This window comes from Artibeus jamaicensis, unplaced genomic scaffold, assembly GCF_021234435.1.
Source record: "Artibeus jamaicensis isolate MK-2021 breed Jamaican fruit bat unplaced genomic scaffold, CSHL_Jam_final scaffold_916, whole genome shotgun sequence".
Classification (NCBI taxonomy): Eukaryota; Metazoa; Chordata; class Mammalia; order Chiroptera; family Phyllostomidae; genus Artibeus; species Artibeus jamaicensis.
Window position 1 is genome coordinate 10,353,655 of NW_026522059.1, and position 12,795 is coordinate 10,366,449.

The window sequence follows — 12,795 nt, forward strand, 5'->3', positions numbered from 1 at the left end:
CGGGGTCCTGGGGGCTAGCAGTCTGGTGGTCCAACCTTGCTGGGTCTCACACTTCTTTTCAAGGGCTGGAAAGCCTCCTTGTGTGCAGCTTTGGGGAAAAATAACCCTAACGCTCTGCTTCTCTCATCCTTCCCTTTTCTGTGTGTACGTTTGTTTGTCTCTCTGTGCGTGCTCTCCCCGCCCCCATTTTTTTTTTAATTTTTACTGGTGTGTGGTCTGGATTCTGTTGGTCCCCCCACCCACTGCAGAACTCGTCCAGCTCAGCCTCCTCGGAAGCCTCCGAAACCTGCCAGTCAGTGAGCGAGTGCAGCTCGCCCACCTCGGTCAGCTCAGGCTCCACCATGGGCGCCTGGGCCTCCACAGAGAAGGTGACCGACCCGGGTCCCAGCCGCCACGGTCCCACTTCTCTCCGCCCCCCTCCCCTGCCTGCTGCTTGTGTCTCAGGCGCAGGAACCAGGAAACTCAAAGTCTACACCAAGAGCTTGGGGACGAGGGGGATGAGGTTGAGGGCATTTTCCTTGAGTGGGTGTCTGCCTCCTGAGCAATGAGTGTGAGGTCGTCACAAGGTCGTCCAGAGGGAGAGGCAGGGCTATGGGGAACTCGGAGATGTGAAGGCTCCTTCCCAGAATGGTGTTGTGTTCTCACCCGTCTCTCCTCCCCAGCACCCCACCTCCTCGTCACCATACTGTTGGGTGTGACATTTCGCTGTGTCAGACTGTGTGCTTTTTCCACCTTTGAGTTTGCAAACCGCCCCCTATTCACCCCAATTTGGAATTCTGAACAGTGGGATGATTTTGGATGAAGATGCTTTAGAATTTTAAAGTTTGCATAATGAGATGAGCAAATCACTATCACCTAAAAGGATGTTTTGTTAAAAATACTCAGAAATCATTGAGAATGTCATAGATGAAGGACACTGATCAGTTTCCAAACTATTGACAGATTATAAATAAACTGCTTCCTCTAATGAATACCGTATTTTGCCGTGTATAATGCACACCCACATTTTGGTGCACATCATACACGGGATTATTATACCCACGGTATGGGATCGTTATACCTAGGTATAATATGCACCCTTGTTTTCCCCTCAAAAACTTGGGCAAAAAAAGTACACATTATACACAGCAAAATACGGTACTTACTTGGTGTCGAGTAAACCAGTTGTGTGTTCTTTGCACCGGCTCCTGTCTCCTGCATCCTGGACCATCCATGAGCAGAGAGCCCAATGTTTGTTTATAACTGTTCAGGTCTTCCCCTCTGTTGAATGTCAGTGCCATCCACACTTGTCCTGTTATATTAATTTTTTTCCTTTTTCCCCTTTTTTGTTTTGTTTCCAGTTGTCTAATGGGTTTTCTCACTATAGTTTATCAAGTGAGTCCCATGTGGGGCCCGTGGGGGCAAGTCTTTTCCCTCATTGCCCGCCTGCCTCCCGCCTGCTCCCTCGGGTCACCTCTGTCCACCTTCCAGACTACGCTCATTATTACACCATTGGGCCCGGCATGTTCCCGTCATCTCAGATCCCTAGCTGGAAGGTTTGTGTCTCTCCTCCCTCTCCCCCCTCCTCTCTCCCCCCTCTCATTGCCTCCGTGCTCACCCCCTTCTGTCCCACCATCTCCTCACCCTGATTATCCCGTTCCGTTCACATTCTGCCTTCTTCCCCATAACACCTCTCCCTAACCAAATTCCCACGGGAGAGCAAAAAAGCAGCAGGCAGCTTCGAGATAGAAATTTCCACCAGGAGCTGAGATTGGAGAGCCTCCCGTACTAAACATTGGTTAACCCCAGTTAGACAGTAGGCACAAGTGGGACCTTGCAGGGAAGTTCATTCCAAGTTCAAAGTCCCAGTTCTGCCCTCCAGGTGGCTGGTCACCTGTGGGTGTCACTGCTATTACCAGGGACTGGAAAGGGACTGTCTTCCTCACCAAGTGCCCCAGACTTTCCCCCTGAGGCCCTTACTGGGTCAGGGTCATTTCCTAGCTTGTCCAATTGCTACCCCAGGATATTCAGCTTTATTTGGAGGGGAGGTCCCTAGTTTGAATAGTAGGCCCCTAGGCTGCTGGCATTTTGAGTAGGTCTTAACTTTGTCCCTCACAAGTGGTGTGGACCCTCAGACTCCTCAAAAATCTTCCAACTGACCCCAGGGGCCTTCCCTTCCTATGTGAGGACCTCAGAGGACACTTCCTGAAGTGCCCTCTGGGGCCCAGGTTTTGGAAAGTGGAGCCTCAGCCTCAGATATAGTGGCTGCAGTTCCTTTAGTGCCCTCTGGTGGCCAGTCCGCTCCAGCTAAGTCATTTGGAGGAGAGGGTTCTGCCTGGTCCCTGGGGACTCCACCTCCACTGGCTGGGGCCTTCAGACACCAGACAGTGGGTCAGCTACTAACTAAGAGTCTCCACAGGCCCCTGCCTGGTTATCGAAGGTTTTTAATCTGTGGGCAGATAGGAGGAAAGGGAGGTAACCAGGAATGTCCCCCAAGGGTTTTCCACTCCCTTTAGAGCCAGGTGAGGGACTAGAGGGGCCTGCCGACCTGTCCCAGCCTGAGCTTCCCCCAAGGGGACCAGCTGCCTTGTGTGGGCCGCAGTCCACAGGGTCCGCAGCCGTCCTGGTGGAAGCGAGGCCCTGGCATCTGACCGTGCCGTTCTGCTCAGGACTGGGCCAAGCCGGGACCTTATGATCAGCCTCTGGTGAACACCCTACAGCGCCGCAAAGAGAAGCGGGAGCCAGACCCCAGCGGAGGAGGACCCGCCGCAGCAGGCGGCCCACCTGCAGCTGCCGAGGAGGCTCAGAGACCACGGAGCATGACGGTGTCAGCTGCTGCCAGGGTGACGCGCCTTTTCTCTGTAGCTGGTTGGACAACCCCCCCCCCCCGCCCCAGACCTGGCTGGTGTCCAAATGCTGACCGAGTCAGCCTTGCGGCTGGAGGGACTTGAGGCTCCCCCCCCCACCCGGCCACTCCCTGCTGTCCAGTTTTTGGAAGACTCACAGGGGAAAAGCCATGTATGGGAATCAGGGCGTGTAGAACTTTCTAGAGCCTGGGTAGGACCCGAGCAAGTTCATAGCCCTGAGCCTGCATACACCTAGTGTTCCCCAGAGCAGACTAGGAGTAGTATCCAGGTTCCTAGGCAAAGCGGTATGTGGAAAGGCCCTGGGGACATCCGACAGGGGACTCATGGCCCTGGTGGCTTCTCTGTGTCTCTTTCCTCCAACCTACAGCCTGGGGAAGAGATGGAGGCTTGTGAGGAGCTGGCCCTGGCCCTGTCTCGGGGCCTCCAGCTGGACACCCAGAGGAGCAGCCGGGACTCGCTGCAGTGCTCCAGCGGCTACAGCACCCAGACGACCACCCCCTGCTGCTCAGAGGACACCATTCCCTCCCAAGGTATGAGGGCGCTGGGGTGCCCCGGAGCGCCAGGTGAGGGAAAGGGGCAGAAGCCCCGGCTACCAGACCGGCTTCAGCACCCTCTCCGTCACCTTGGAATGGCTTTGGAGAGCTGATCTGTCATTGTCGGGTAGCTGCCATCTAAGGACACGACTGCACTATTGCAACTTGTTTTTCACCATCAGGGTACAAGGTAGTTCCCAATTTGAACTCAGACGGATTGCTGTTAATAACATCATTTGTGTTCTAGCACTTTATTTTCCAATTTGATGTTCACAACCACTTATATAATAAGCATTTTTATCCCCATTTTATATACATGGAAACTGAGTCTCTGTAAGTTGCTCAAATTCACACAACTAATAAGGAGTAGAGCTGGAGTTGGCCCCTAAGGCCTGTTAGAGTCTGGAGCCCAAGTTCATAACCCAAATCCTCCATCAACCACCGTACCCTCTCACCCCGTCCCCACGGAACACACAGGCCAGCAGGATGGCAATAGAGCAGCAGCCAGAATAGGTCTGTGTTAACTGACCAAGACTATTTGCCTTTCAATGGCCAAAGCCTCTAAGACAGGGATGTGCTTCCCAGAGGACCTTTGGCAGTGTCTGGAGACGTTTCGGGCTGTCACAACTGGAGGGGTGCCGCGGGCCTCCAGTAGGGGCCAGGCGTGCTGCCGAACAGCCCCCAATGCCCAGCACATCTCCCTTACCCACCTGCAGCAAGGAGTTCATCCCGTCCACAGGGCTAGTAGTGCTGTCATTCAGAAACCTGCTCTCATCTGTAAGCCTCTCCCTCCCACGTGACACCACTTCTTGAGAAAAAGTGAGCACACTCCATTGGTGGAACCTACTTTGTACCTGTTTTCAGGGATCCATTGCCAGTAGCTCATACCTAAGGAGCTTGTTATAAGGGAGCTGGTAGGGTCTGAGGTAGTCTGGTTGAGGTTACGTTTCTCACGCTGAATTCTGGTCTGGAGGGTTTGTGGGATTTCTTTCCACGCCCTCATTCCTCCCAGAGATGCTTGGGGGTAGCTCAGCCTCAGCCTGGCAGCCTGACATTTGTCACCCCTCCACGGTACTGTGGAGGAATGCGCCTCCCATGTCCAGCACTGTGCTGGGGCCCCGGGTTGTATCAGTGACCAGACGAAGGTCCCTGCCTAGCAGGTTCCATGTCCAGTTTCTGAGGACAGCACGGAAGCCCAGGGGAGGCTTGGGACAAGACTGTGCCTCCTTGCCTCCCGGACCTTTTGACCACCCAACACAAAAGAATCTGAAAGCAAAACCTGCTGCCTTCAAGATTCCTAATCAAATCCTATCATCAGTTTCAGATTACGATTATTTCTCTGTAAGTGGTGACCAGGAGGCAGACCAGCAGGAGTTTGACAAATCCTCCACCATTCCAAGAAACAGTGACATCAGCCAGTCCTACCGACGGATGTTCCAAGCCAAGCGCCCGGCCTCCACTGCTGGCCTCCCCACCACCCTCGGACCTGCTATGGTCACCCCAGGGGTTGCAACCATCCGACGGACCCCTTCCACCAAGCCTTCTGTCCGCCGGGGGACCATTGGAGCCGGTCCCATTCCCATCAAGACGCCCGTGATCCCTGTGAAGACCCCAACCGTACCAGACCTCCCTGGGGTGTTGCCAGCCCCCCTGGATGGGCCAGAGGAGCGGGGTGAGCACAGTCCCGAGTCACCGTCTGTGGCTGAGGGCCCCCAGGGTGTCACCAGCATCCCCTCCTCACTGTGGAGTGGCCAAGCCTCCGTCAACCCTCCTCTTCCAGGCCCGAAGCCAAGCATCCTGGAGGAGCACAGACAGGCGATTCCGGAAAGCGAGGCTGAAGACCAGGAAAGGGATCCTGCCAGTGCCACCGCCTCCCCGGGCCGGGCTCCAGAGAGCGACCCCGCAGACCTGAGCCCGAGAGACACCCCGCAAGGAGAAGACATGCTGAACGCCATCCGAAGGGGCGTGAAGCTGAAGAAGACCATGACGAACGACCGTTCAGCCCCTCGCTTCTCTTAGGTGCATTGGAAATGCTGCCAGTGGGGAATGAACTGTTGAGTTAATAAAACCTAATTTGTCTTGATCCATTCCAACCTATAATCAAACAGATTTTGTAGGCAACTCAGAATACAGCTCTTTTGAACGTACTTGACACCTTTAGATAAGAATTAAAAGCAACATTTAACTGACACGACCTTGATCTTTTAATTTGTAAATATTGACAATTTTCTTTCTGCACATTTTAATCTCAGCTTCCCTTTTGATTTTTCTGAAGGTGCCAAATTCCATTTAACTTTTTTACAAGTCTTTGTAAAATTTTAAATGCATAACGGGGGGGAGGGGCAGGGCAGGGGAATCATGAAGTAGTTAACTTCAGAAAAAAGGGGTAGCTTTTTCTTTTCTTTTTCCCCTGCAAGCTTTTGTAGATGCACTGTAGTTAGTAGTCTGGCCTAGAAGCAAATTCAAGTTATTTTAATGTACAAACAAAATGGTAAGGGGTAAATTCTTCATTTAAATATACTCTGTTCTGAAGGAGCGAAGCAGTAGTAAGAGTTGATGAGCAATATGCAGAGGGGAGTGAATCTGGAGACGGTGGACTGTTGGGATTGGGGGGAGGGCCAGGGAGGGGCACACTTTCAACATAGCCGATCCTGTCACATTTAAGAGTAGCCTCGTAGGTTGAATTTCTAGTAGCTTCATGGTTAATGCATCCCAATAAGCCATACTGGACTGCAGTGTTTGTTTCCGTAGGGTGTTGAAGGAAGTCCTTTCTCCCACGATTCCTCTCGGCTGCACACAGCGCCCACCCCCAGTCCCCTGCATGCTGCTGCCACCAGGTAGACATAGAACCCCCCCCCCTTAGTTACTCGTCTGTTACACCTGTTTTCATTGAATCCAGTACATCCAAGAGGGTAAGGCAGTTTCAAAAATGTGAAAACACTTACACACGATAGCAGGGAATTCTTAGATAATAGCAAATGCCTTTTACTTAACTGTGCCCAGCAGGCTGGGCACATTGGAAAGCCCAAATATTTTGAAAAAACTTGAGTGGATTTAACAAGAGTAACCAGCTTAGAGTCCAGCAACTTGCCGATGTGTTTACCAACGGGGGCTTGTTTTTCTTGATTGGCTTCATACTAAACAATGAAGAGAGGAGGATTTATTTATTGTCACTCAGAATCTGACCACTAGATTGTCCCTTTTTTTTTTTGTATTCTAGGTAATGTATTTTGGAATGGATTTATGTCTTCTTCTTTAAGTGAAAGTTAAATTTGTTATAATGCTTGTCCCCTAAAGCCAACAGGGATTTGTAGATTCAGAGGGATCGTGTTTGGAGAATACAAACATGAAAAAGGAAGCGAACGCCTTAGCAGTTGGGTCAGTTGCAAGTGCTCCCTTTTGACGGAAGCTGTCAGGAGGTAGGAGCCAGGTGGGTCCCACAGACCCTGCAGATTTCTGTTGGTTTGTATCTTCAATGACATAATCTTATGCTTTAATACATAACTGCATTGGATGTGAGAGTAACATACCTGTATAGTCACTGTTCTATATATTAACATGTAACACTGCTGTGATTGCTCAAGGACATTTTATGTTATGGCTTTAAAGCAAAGGCATGATTATTAGAAACTATTTAAGCTTTTTTTCCCCTTTGAAAAACAAGCTCCTTTTACAGACTGTAAGCAACAGTAGTGCCTGTGGTTTAGCCCACCAATCTTGACAACTAAAAGTAGCTGATGCATTGTGCATATGACGCTTGAGATGGTTTTTGCAAAAGCAGAAATCACAACAAGGTGATTACAGTAGATAAAAGTGGTATTTTAAACCTTTGAGATAAATGGATGTGACTGTACCTTGGTACAGCTTTTCACTTGTTTAGTTTTTAAACGTTAGTATAATCTGAAGAAATTTAATATAAAACGTTGCCAAATTCAATGTAGAAAGAATGTGACGAAACACCTTGGGTAGTCCTGTTTGTGTTTTTGCATATTGTAAAAGCAGTGTCACAGCTAAAAATAAAGAAATCGTTTCTAAGGTAAATTATTGGTGTTTAGTTGCTAGTTTGTACTGAGAGTTGACCTCTCCCTGTGCCGTTTTTTGTTCTAAACTTGTATAAATAACAATTGTGTAATGTGTTTTCCTTCTACCTTGTAACAATTGCTTCAGTCTACACTATAAATAAAGAACCACTAGAAAGAGTCCTGTATTTCAAGTCTTATTAAAATCCACTGATCTTCATCAAACGTTAGAAAATGGACTGAGACTGACTAAGCTTACTTAGAAAACACCATTCTTTCTGTGATGGTTTGGAGCCAAGGACAGCTGTCCCTGAACTGATTATTGAGTGCAGTTCCAAAGAGCTGTCAAGAGCCAAAGGCAGCTGGGTCTGGTTGGCCGTTTTTAGAATGGCCTTACCTTTGAAAGAAACTTCTTCAAATGTGTAGAATCCTGCTGAGCCCTTACCTTTGAGTCCACAGACAATCCCAGCTGTGGTAGAAGAAGCAAAGCTGGAAAACTGCCACTAAAATAACTGTCACAAAAAAGTTTCATCCCAGATCGGGCCCTTTAACCCCACTTACCAAACCTCCACTTCTGAGAGGACCCCATGAACTCCAGGCTGATTTGCTGAATGTGTGCTTCTTAGAAAGTTGTCGTTTAATCGAAACTAAAATTCCATCACAGAATCTTTAGAAAACTAAGACAGTATTATAAGTCCTAGTATTAGCTACCTTCTCTTCTCAGCTTCATGTTCCTTCTAGACACAAGGGTTAAATAAAGCCTTCAACTAGTGTGTTCAGCTGAATCTTCACAGTAAACCTTGTTTGGCTTCCGCTATACAGCTTTCCCTTACTGAAAGCAAGTGCTATCTATACAACTTAATGGGGGACAAAAGAACTCCTCTGACTGGCCGCATTTTCCATACTTTCCTTTATATGCACACCTGGTAAGACAGTGGCACAGTGGCATGTTACTCCTCAGACAGAAGAACACATCAGTCATACCTTGTTACTTTTATTAGGGCAAGTGTGTCTTTCGCCTATAAATTATTTCACTTGCAGGCATGGCTAGTGAGGTGCTGTCTTCCTCTGTCTTTTTCTATGCGGGCCGCTCCCGGGGCCTGGTCACAATATGCCACCACAGTGGGGGCAAATCACCCTCCTTTCGGGCTGGAGGCAAAGCTTCAGTGCTGGGACCACTGGCCGAGGTTTCCTCCTGCAGCTGCTTAACCTGGAAGGGGTCAGGAAGGAACGATTAGAAAAGGAGCTGCACTGTGCAGTCCACTGCAGTGAGCCTTTCTTCCCGTTGTCCGTCGCACTGCACACTCTCTGAGCCTCGCTGCTGAAAGCAGTGTTTGTTACACATGCCTGCTTTACTTTTCTACCCGCACCTCAACTCAGAAAAGGCATTCTCAATGCCTTTCCTGCTAGCAAAACAGCAAAGCTAAGAAAACAGCCCCCCATCCCACTTTATTCATTAACCAAAACCATGACAATTACTGTTCCATTTCCCCTTGTTACCACCCCGACCTGTATCCCTCTCCCAATAAAAATGTGTGTGTCTTGGCTACATGTTCTCCAAAAGCACCACTATGAAATCTGAATTTCATACACATTAAGGATGTTAACTTTAAAGCCTCACCCCCATAGCAACCAGGACAAGAAGTAACACAAAATCACGTAAAAACATGCTTGGTTCTGCCTGATGTTGCCCAGCTACCCCCGGTTCCAGGAATCTCTAAGATTATCATGGTCCTAATAACGGAGGAAACCTAGAGACCCGTTTTCCAGAAGAATCACTTCTGGGGTATGGTTAACCTGAGCCTCCAGCACATGTGCTGTTTGATAATGTGGAACGGACAACAGCAAAGCAGGAAGGTTCCTGTGGAGAGGAGGAAGCGCAGGAGTGGTCACCTGCAGTATGAACCTGCCGCTCGCCGACAGTCAGCACACCTCCAGTTTCCAAATGCTCACGCCAAGGCCTCCGTACATGCCTGGGACCCCAGGCCTCCTCTGAAAGACTTCCTGCCCCGCCCATCCCATGCCTCGACATCATCAGCTTCTCCCTCGCCCCCACATCTAATCAGCATATACCACCACTGTTTCTTGTCTTAGGAAATAAATAATCCCTTGGCCTCCGGGGACTGTTGTCAGCAAAACTTCCCAAGAATTAGCTCTCCTGTCCTTTCCTCACTTTCTGCTCACTGCTGTCAGTATGATTAAGCTCTCCAGAGGAGCGTCCAGTCAAGCCCACTGATGCCCTTCCTGTATCCAAACTCCTTAGACATTATTTCCAGTCCTGACTCTGTTCCACCTTTTAGCAACTTCCAGCAAAGATGACTTGGCCTGAAACACCTTCTCCTGGACACTGTATTACTCCCACCCCCACGACTGCCCTTCTCCCCTGCCGGATGCTCCGCAGTCTCCTTTTCCTGACCTCTACAGGTGGGAGTGCCTGCAACTGTTCTCTCTCTAGTCTCCCGTAAGGTTCTCATCCATTTCCGTGGCTTTGAAAACAACAGTCAGCTCAAATTTCTATTTCAAGCTCAAATCTCTCCACTGAGGCCCAGATTCCTCTATCCAATATCACCTACTGACATCTGACTTTGATGTCTCACAGGCTTCTCAAATTTAACATTCTTCAATTTAACACACTTAAAACAGCACCTGATTGTCCTGACACCTGCTTCCCCCACCTTCTGTATCAATCAACACCATTGCCAAACTCGATGGTAAAGCTGAAAAGCTAGAAATTCTTGAGTTCTCAGGGTCCCTCCCCCCTCCCCCCCAACCATCCAATCAATCTCCATGCCCCTCCAAACCATCCCCTGAACCTGCTTCACTCCATATCCACCTGGGTGCTGGCTGTCAGAACCTTGACTGAACTGCAGCAACCTCAGATCGGCCTCTCCACTCCTCACTGTACCCTCTCCAATCTATCCTTCCCACTACAGCAGGACTGAGGTCGGAAATGTAAAGCAGACATCATACGACTGCAAAGTGTTCAAGGAATGGTGGAGAGGGAGGGTGAGTGATAACGGGGCTCAGGTAAAAACGGCAAGGTCAGGTAAAGGACTGAGGGGGAGGAGGCAAAATTTGAGACCAGAAAACCCAAAAGACCAGGCAAGACAGTATAACCTATTTGGCAGATGGTTGTAAATGTTACATTTAACTCACTTAGAAATGAAGTATGTGTGAAAGGCAAGGGGCCAGAGTAATTGTCATACCTGGACCCTGGACCTCCTCAGTGGGGAACAAAACTTGAGCCCCTCCCCGGTGTTGACCACGTGGCTAAACGATACAGTAAAATGCAGGGCAGACTCACCTCTCGCTCCCAGCTTTCCCTCCGCAGTTTCTTCCACTGCTCCCTCTTGGCAAAGTAATCGGGATACATTGCCTTCTCCGAAGGATGCCAGTCATCTAAGCACCACTCAGGAACCTGTTAGGAGAGAAAAATCACGACATCATTACACAAGATACAGTTACACACCACTGATAGGTCCTACACAAGACAAAACTCAAGGTGATGGTGATAACTACTGCCAAGTCCCAGACTGTTTCTGACACCAGGCAATGAAGAGCAGAAGACAAGCAGGCACCAACATAAAGAGAATGCCTTAGAGCAGGGAGTCCCACCCCCGGCCTGCAGGCTGCCTGCGGCCTGGGATGGCTGTGAACGCAGCCCAACACAAAATTATAAATTAGCTCAAAACGTTATGAGATTTTTCTTGTGTGATTATGTGTCACAATGTATTTACTGTGTGGCCCCAGAGACACCAAAAGGCTGGACACCCCGGCTTAGAGTGAAACAGCCTGGGGTTGAAAACCAGCAAGGTCAGGCCAGAAAAAACGGCCATCATTTCAGTTCTTCCCTAAACATTGAGTGGGTTTATGTTCTTTGGAACTATCACCTAGAATTTCTTGGAAATAATAAGCACCAATCCAAGTTGGTTTACCTTCAGGTCCAAAAATGGGTTTTACCAAGTACTTTAGCACCCTGCTTTGCCAAGAAAGATACTGCAAACTGAATTTAGAAACAAAAGTCTTATGTCATCTGGGAGAGAGAAAACTGACACCTGAAGAAAAGTGTCTGCACCCGTCAGGGAAGCAATCTCACTGTCCCTAAAGGGTAACTGCAACCGGGGCCACCAAGTCCACCTCTCAGAGTGCAGCCGCTGGTGTGGACCTCACCTACCTTGTAACACTCGTATCTCTCGTAGGAGGTACCCCCAGGAGAGTCCGGGAAGATGTATGGCTGAGGATGCTGGTTGTGCCAGAATTCCTTCTCCGCCTCTCTCAGCAGCTGGGTGGCCTTCACCATATCCGTTTCATTCTTATGTTCTTCAAACCGAGCCCTCATCAAACATGCAAAGTACCGGTATTTGTCCCTTAAACCGAAATGATTTTGGAGATTAGAAATGTTGCCTACTCGTCCAGACCTGTTCCATCCGTTTGAGGTTTTTCCCAGAAGCTCTTTTCCTGGGATGGGGTTTAGGGTTCTGATAAAGGAGTGGAGGTCTGGCATTCACCCAACTGGGTGGTCATCTCACCTAGGTCATGGGAAAAAAAGAAATCTATGTTTTATACTATGTTCTCAGACTAGCCTCAGAGGGATAGAGGAAAGAAGTTGTGTGGCAGGGGAAGTTGTAGGAGGTGAAGGTCGTGAAATGGGCTGGATAAGGCTAAGAAGAAGAAAGCTGATGGGAAGCTGGGAGACTGATGATTCTTTGGACTTAGACACCTGAGTTTTAATCCTGGTTTGGCCACTTACCAGCTACAATGCCCTGAGCAAGTTTCTCTCTATGCCTCTAGTTCCTCATCTGTAAAGTAAGGCTAAACAGTCCCTAACTCCCAGAATTGTTGTGAAGACCTGAGAAAATACTGCACATATTACTACTGTTAATATCAGGAACGAGGTCATGAAGACAGCTATTACTCAGGAAGCACTGCGGGCGTGACAACTGCAGTTTTAGGAACTTGCCTTTACTTCTTAGAACCGTCATGCAGCCCTTAGGCACTGCATCCTTAGAAAACTGACGCCTGAGCCAAAGTAGCAATTCTTCAAGGTCTCGCAGCCCAGGTCGAGGAGGTCTGCACTTGAACCCGGGTATATGGGCGGACCCTGTGGGGCGAAGGGCCGCCTTCCCAGTCCCTTCCCTACGTCCTTGAGACGCCCCGTCCGTCTGGAACTCGGCCTCCTTGGGGGTCCCCAGAGTCAGATCCCCCCGTCCTAGGTCACCGCTCCCCACCTGTAGATGCACCAGGACTCCAGGTGGCGCAGCGCTCGTTTATAAAGTCTCAACACCTTCTGCTGGTGGGTCAAGTAGGCCGCCGGCACCGAAAACGCCATGACAGCCTGCTCACCTTCAGCAGCCGCGGGGGCTCCCGGGAAACGGAAAGCCGGCGGCTAGGAGGCGG

General features: G+C 49.6%; 2 protein-coding genes across 14 annotated transcripts in view; one reads left to right on the top strand and one right to left on the bottom strand.

The window, feature by feature from the left end:
• The window catches only part of MTSS1 (MTSS I-BAR domain containing 1), a 137,800-nt gene extending 130,222 nt beyond the window's left edge, over positions 1 to 7,578 (top strand). For 4 of the 13 annotated variants that reach the window (XM_037166412.2, XM_037166413.2, XM_037166417.2 and 1 more), the window contains 4 exons: positions 1,341 to 1,535; positions 2,649 to 2,822; positions 3,214 to 3,376; positions 4,698 to 7,578. In XM_037166412.2, the coding sequence (XP_037022307.2) occupies positions 1,341 to 1,535; positions 2,649 to 2,822; positions 3,214 to 3,376; positions 4,698 to 5,398 (1,233 nt within the window). In that variant the 3' untranslated portion in view covers positions 5,399 to 7,578. Of the gene's footprint in view, positions 1 to 248; positions 369 to 1,340; positions 1,536 to 2,648; positions 2,823 to 3,213; positions 3,377 to 4,697 lie in introns of all 13 variants that reach the window. The other 9 variants (XM_037166414.2, XM_037166415.2, XM_037166418.2 and 6 more) reach the window with 6 other exon arrangements.
• A 798-nt stretch (positions 7,579 to 8,376) lies between these two features.
• On the bottom strand, positions 8,377 to 12,785 carry NDUFB9 (NADH:ubiquinone oxidoreductase subunit B9). The gene is made up of 4 exons (XM_037166434.2): positions 12,627 to 12,785; positions 11,573 to 11,765; positions 10,703 to 10,816; positions 8,377 to 8,608 (listed from the first exon to the last, which is right to left on the bottom strand). The coding sequence occupies exons 1-4, from the start codon at positions 12,725 to 12,727 to the stop codon at positions 8,477 to 8,479; spliced, it is 540 nt and encodes a 179-aa protein (XP_037022329.2). The 5' UTR covers positions 12,728 to 12,785; the 3' UTR covers positions 8,377 to 8,476.
• Positions 12,786 to 12,795: the final 10 nt, after the last annotated feature.

Coding starts and splice junctions, on each gene's coding strand:
- NDUFB9 (XM_037166434.2), bottom strand. CDS start 12,727: ATGGCGTTTTCGGTGCCGGCGGCCTACTTGACCCACCAGCAGAAGGTG. Junction 11,766..12,626: donor GAGTCCTGGTGCATCTACAG/GTGGGGAGCGGT, acceptor TTTCGGTTTAAG/GGACAAATACCGGTACTTTG. Junction 10,817..11,572: donor AGAGATACGAGTGTTACAAG/GTAGGTGAGGTC, acceptor CTCTCCTAACAG/GTTCCTGAGTGGTGCTTAGA.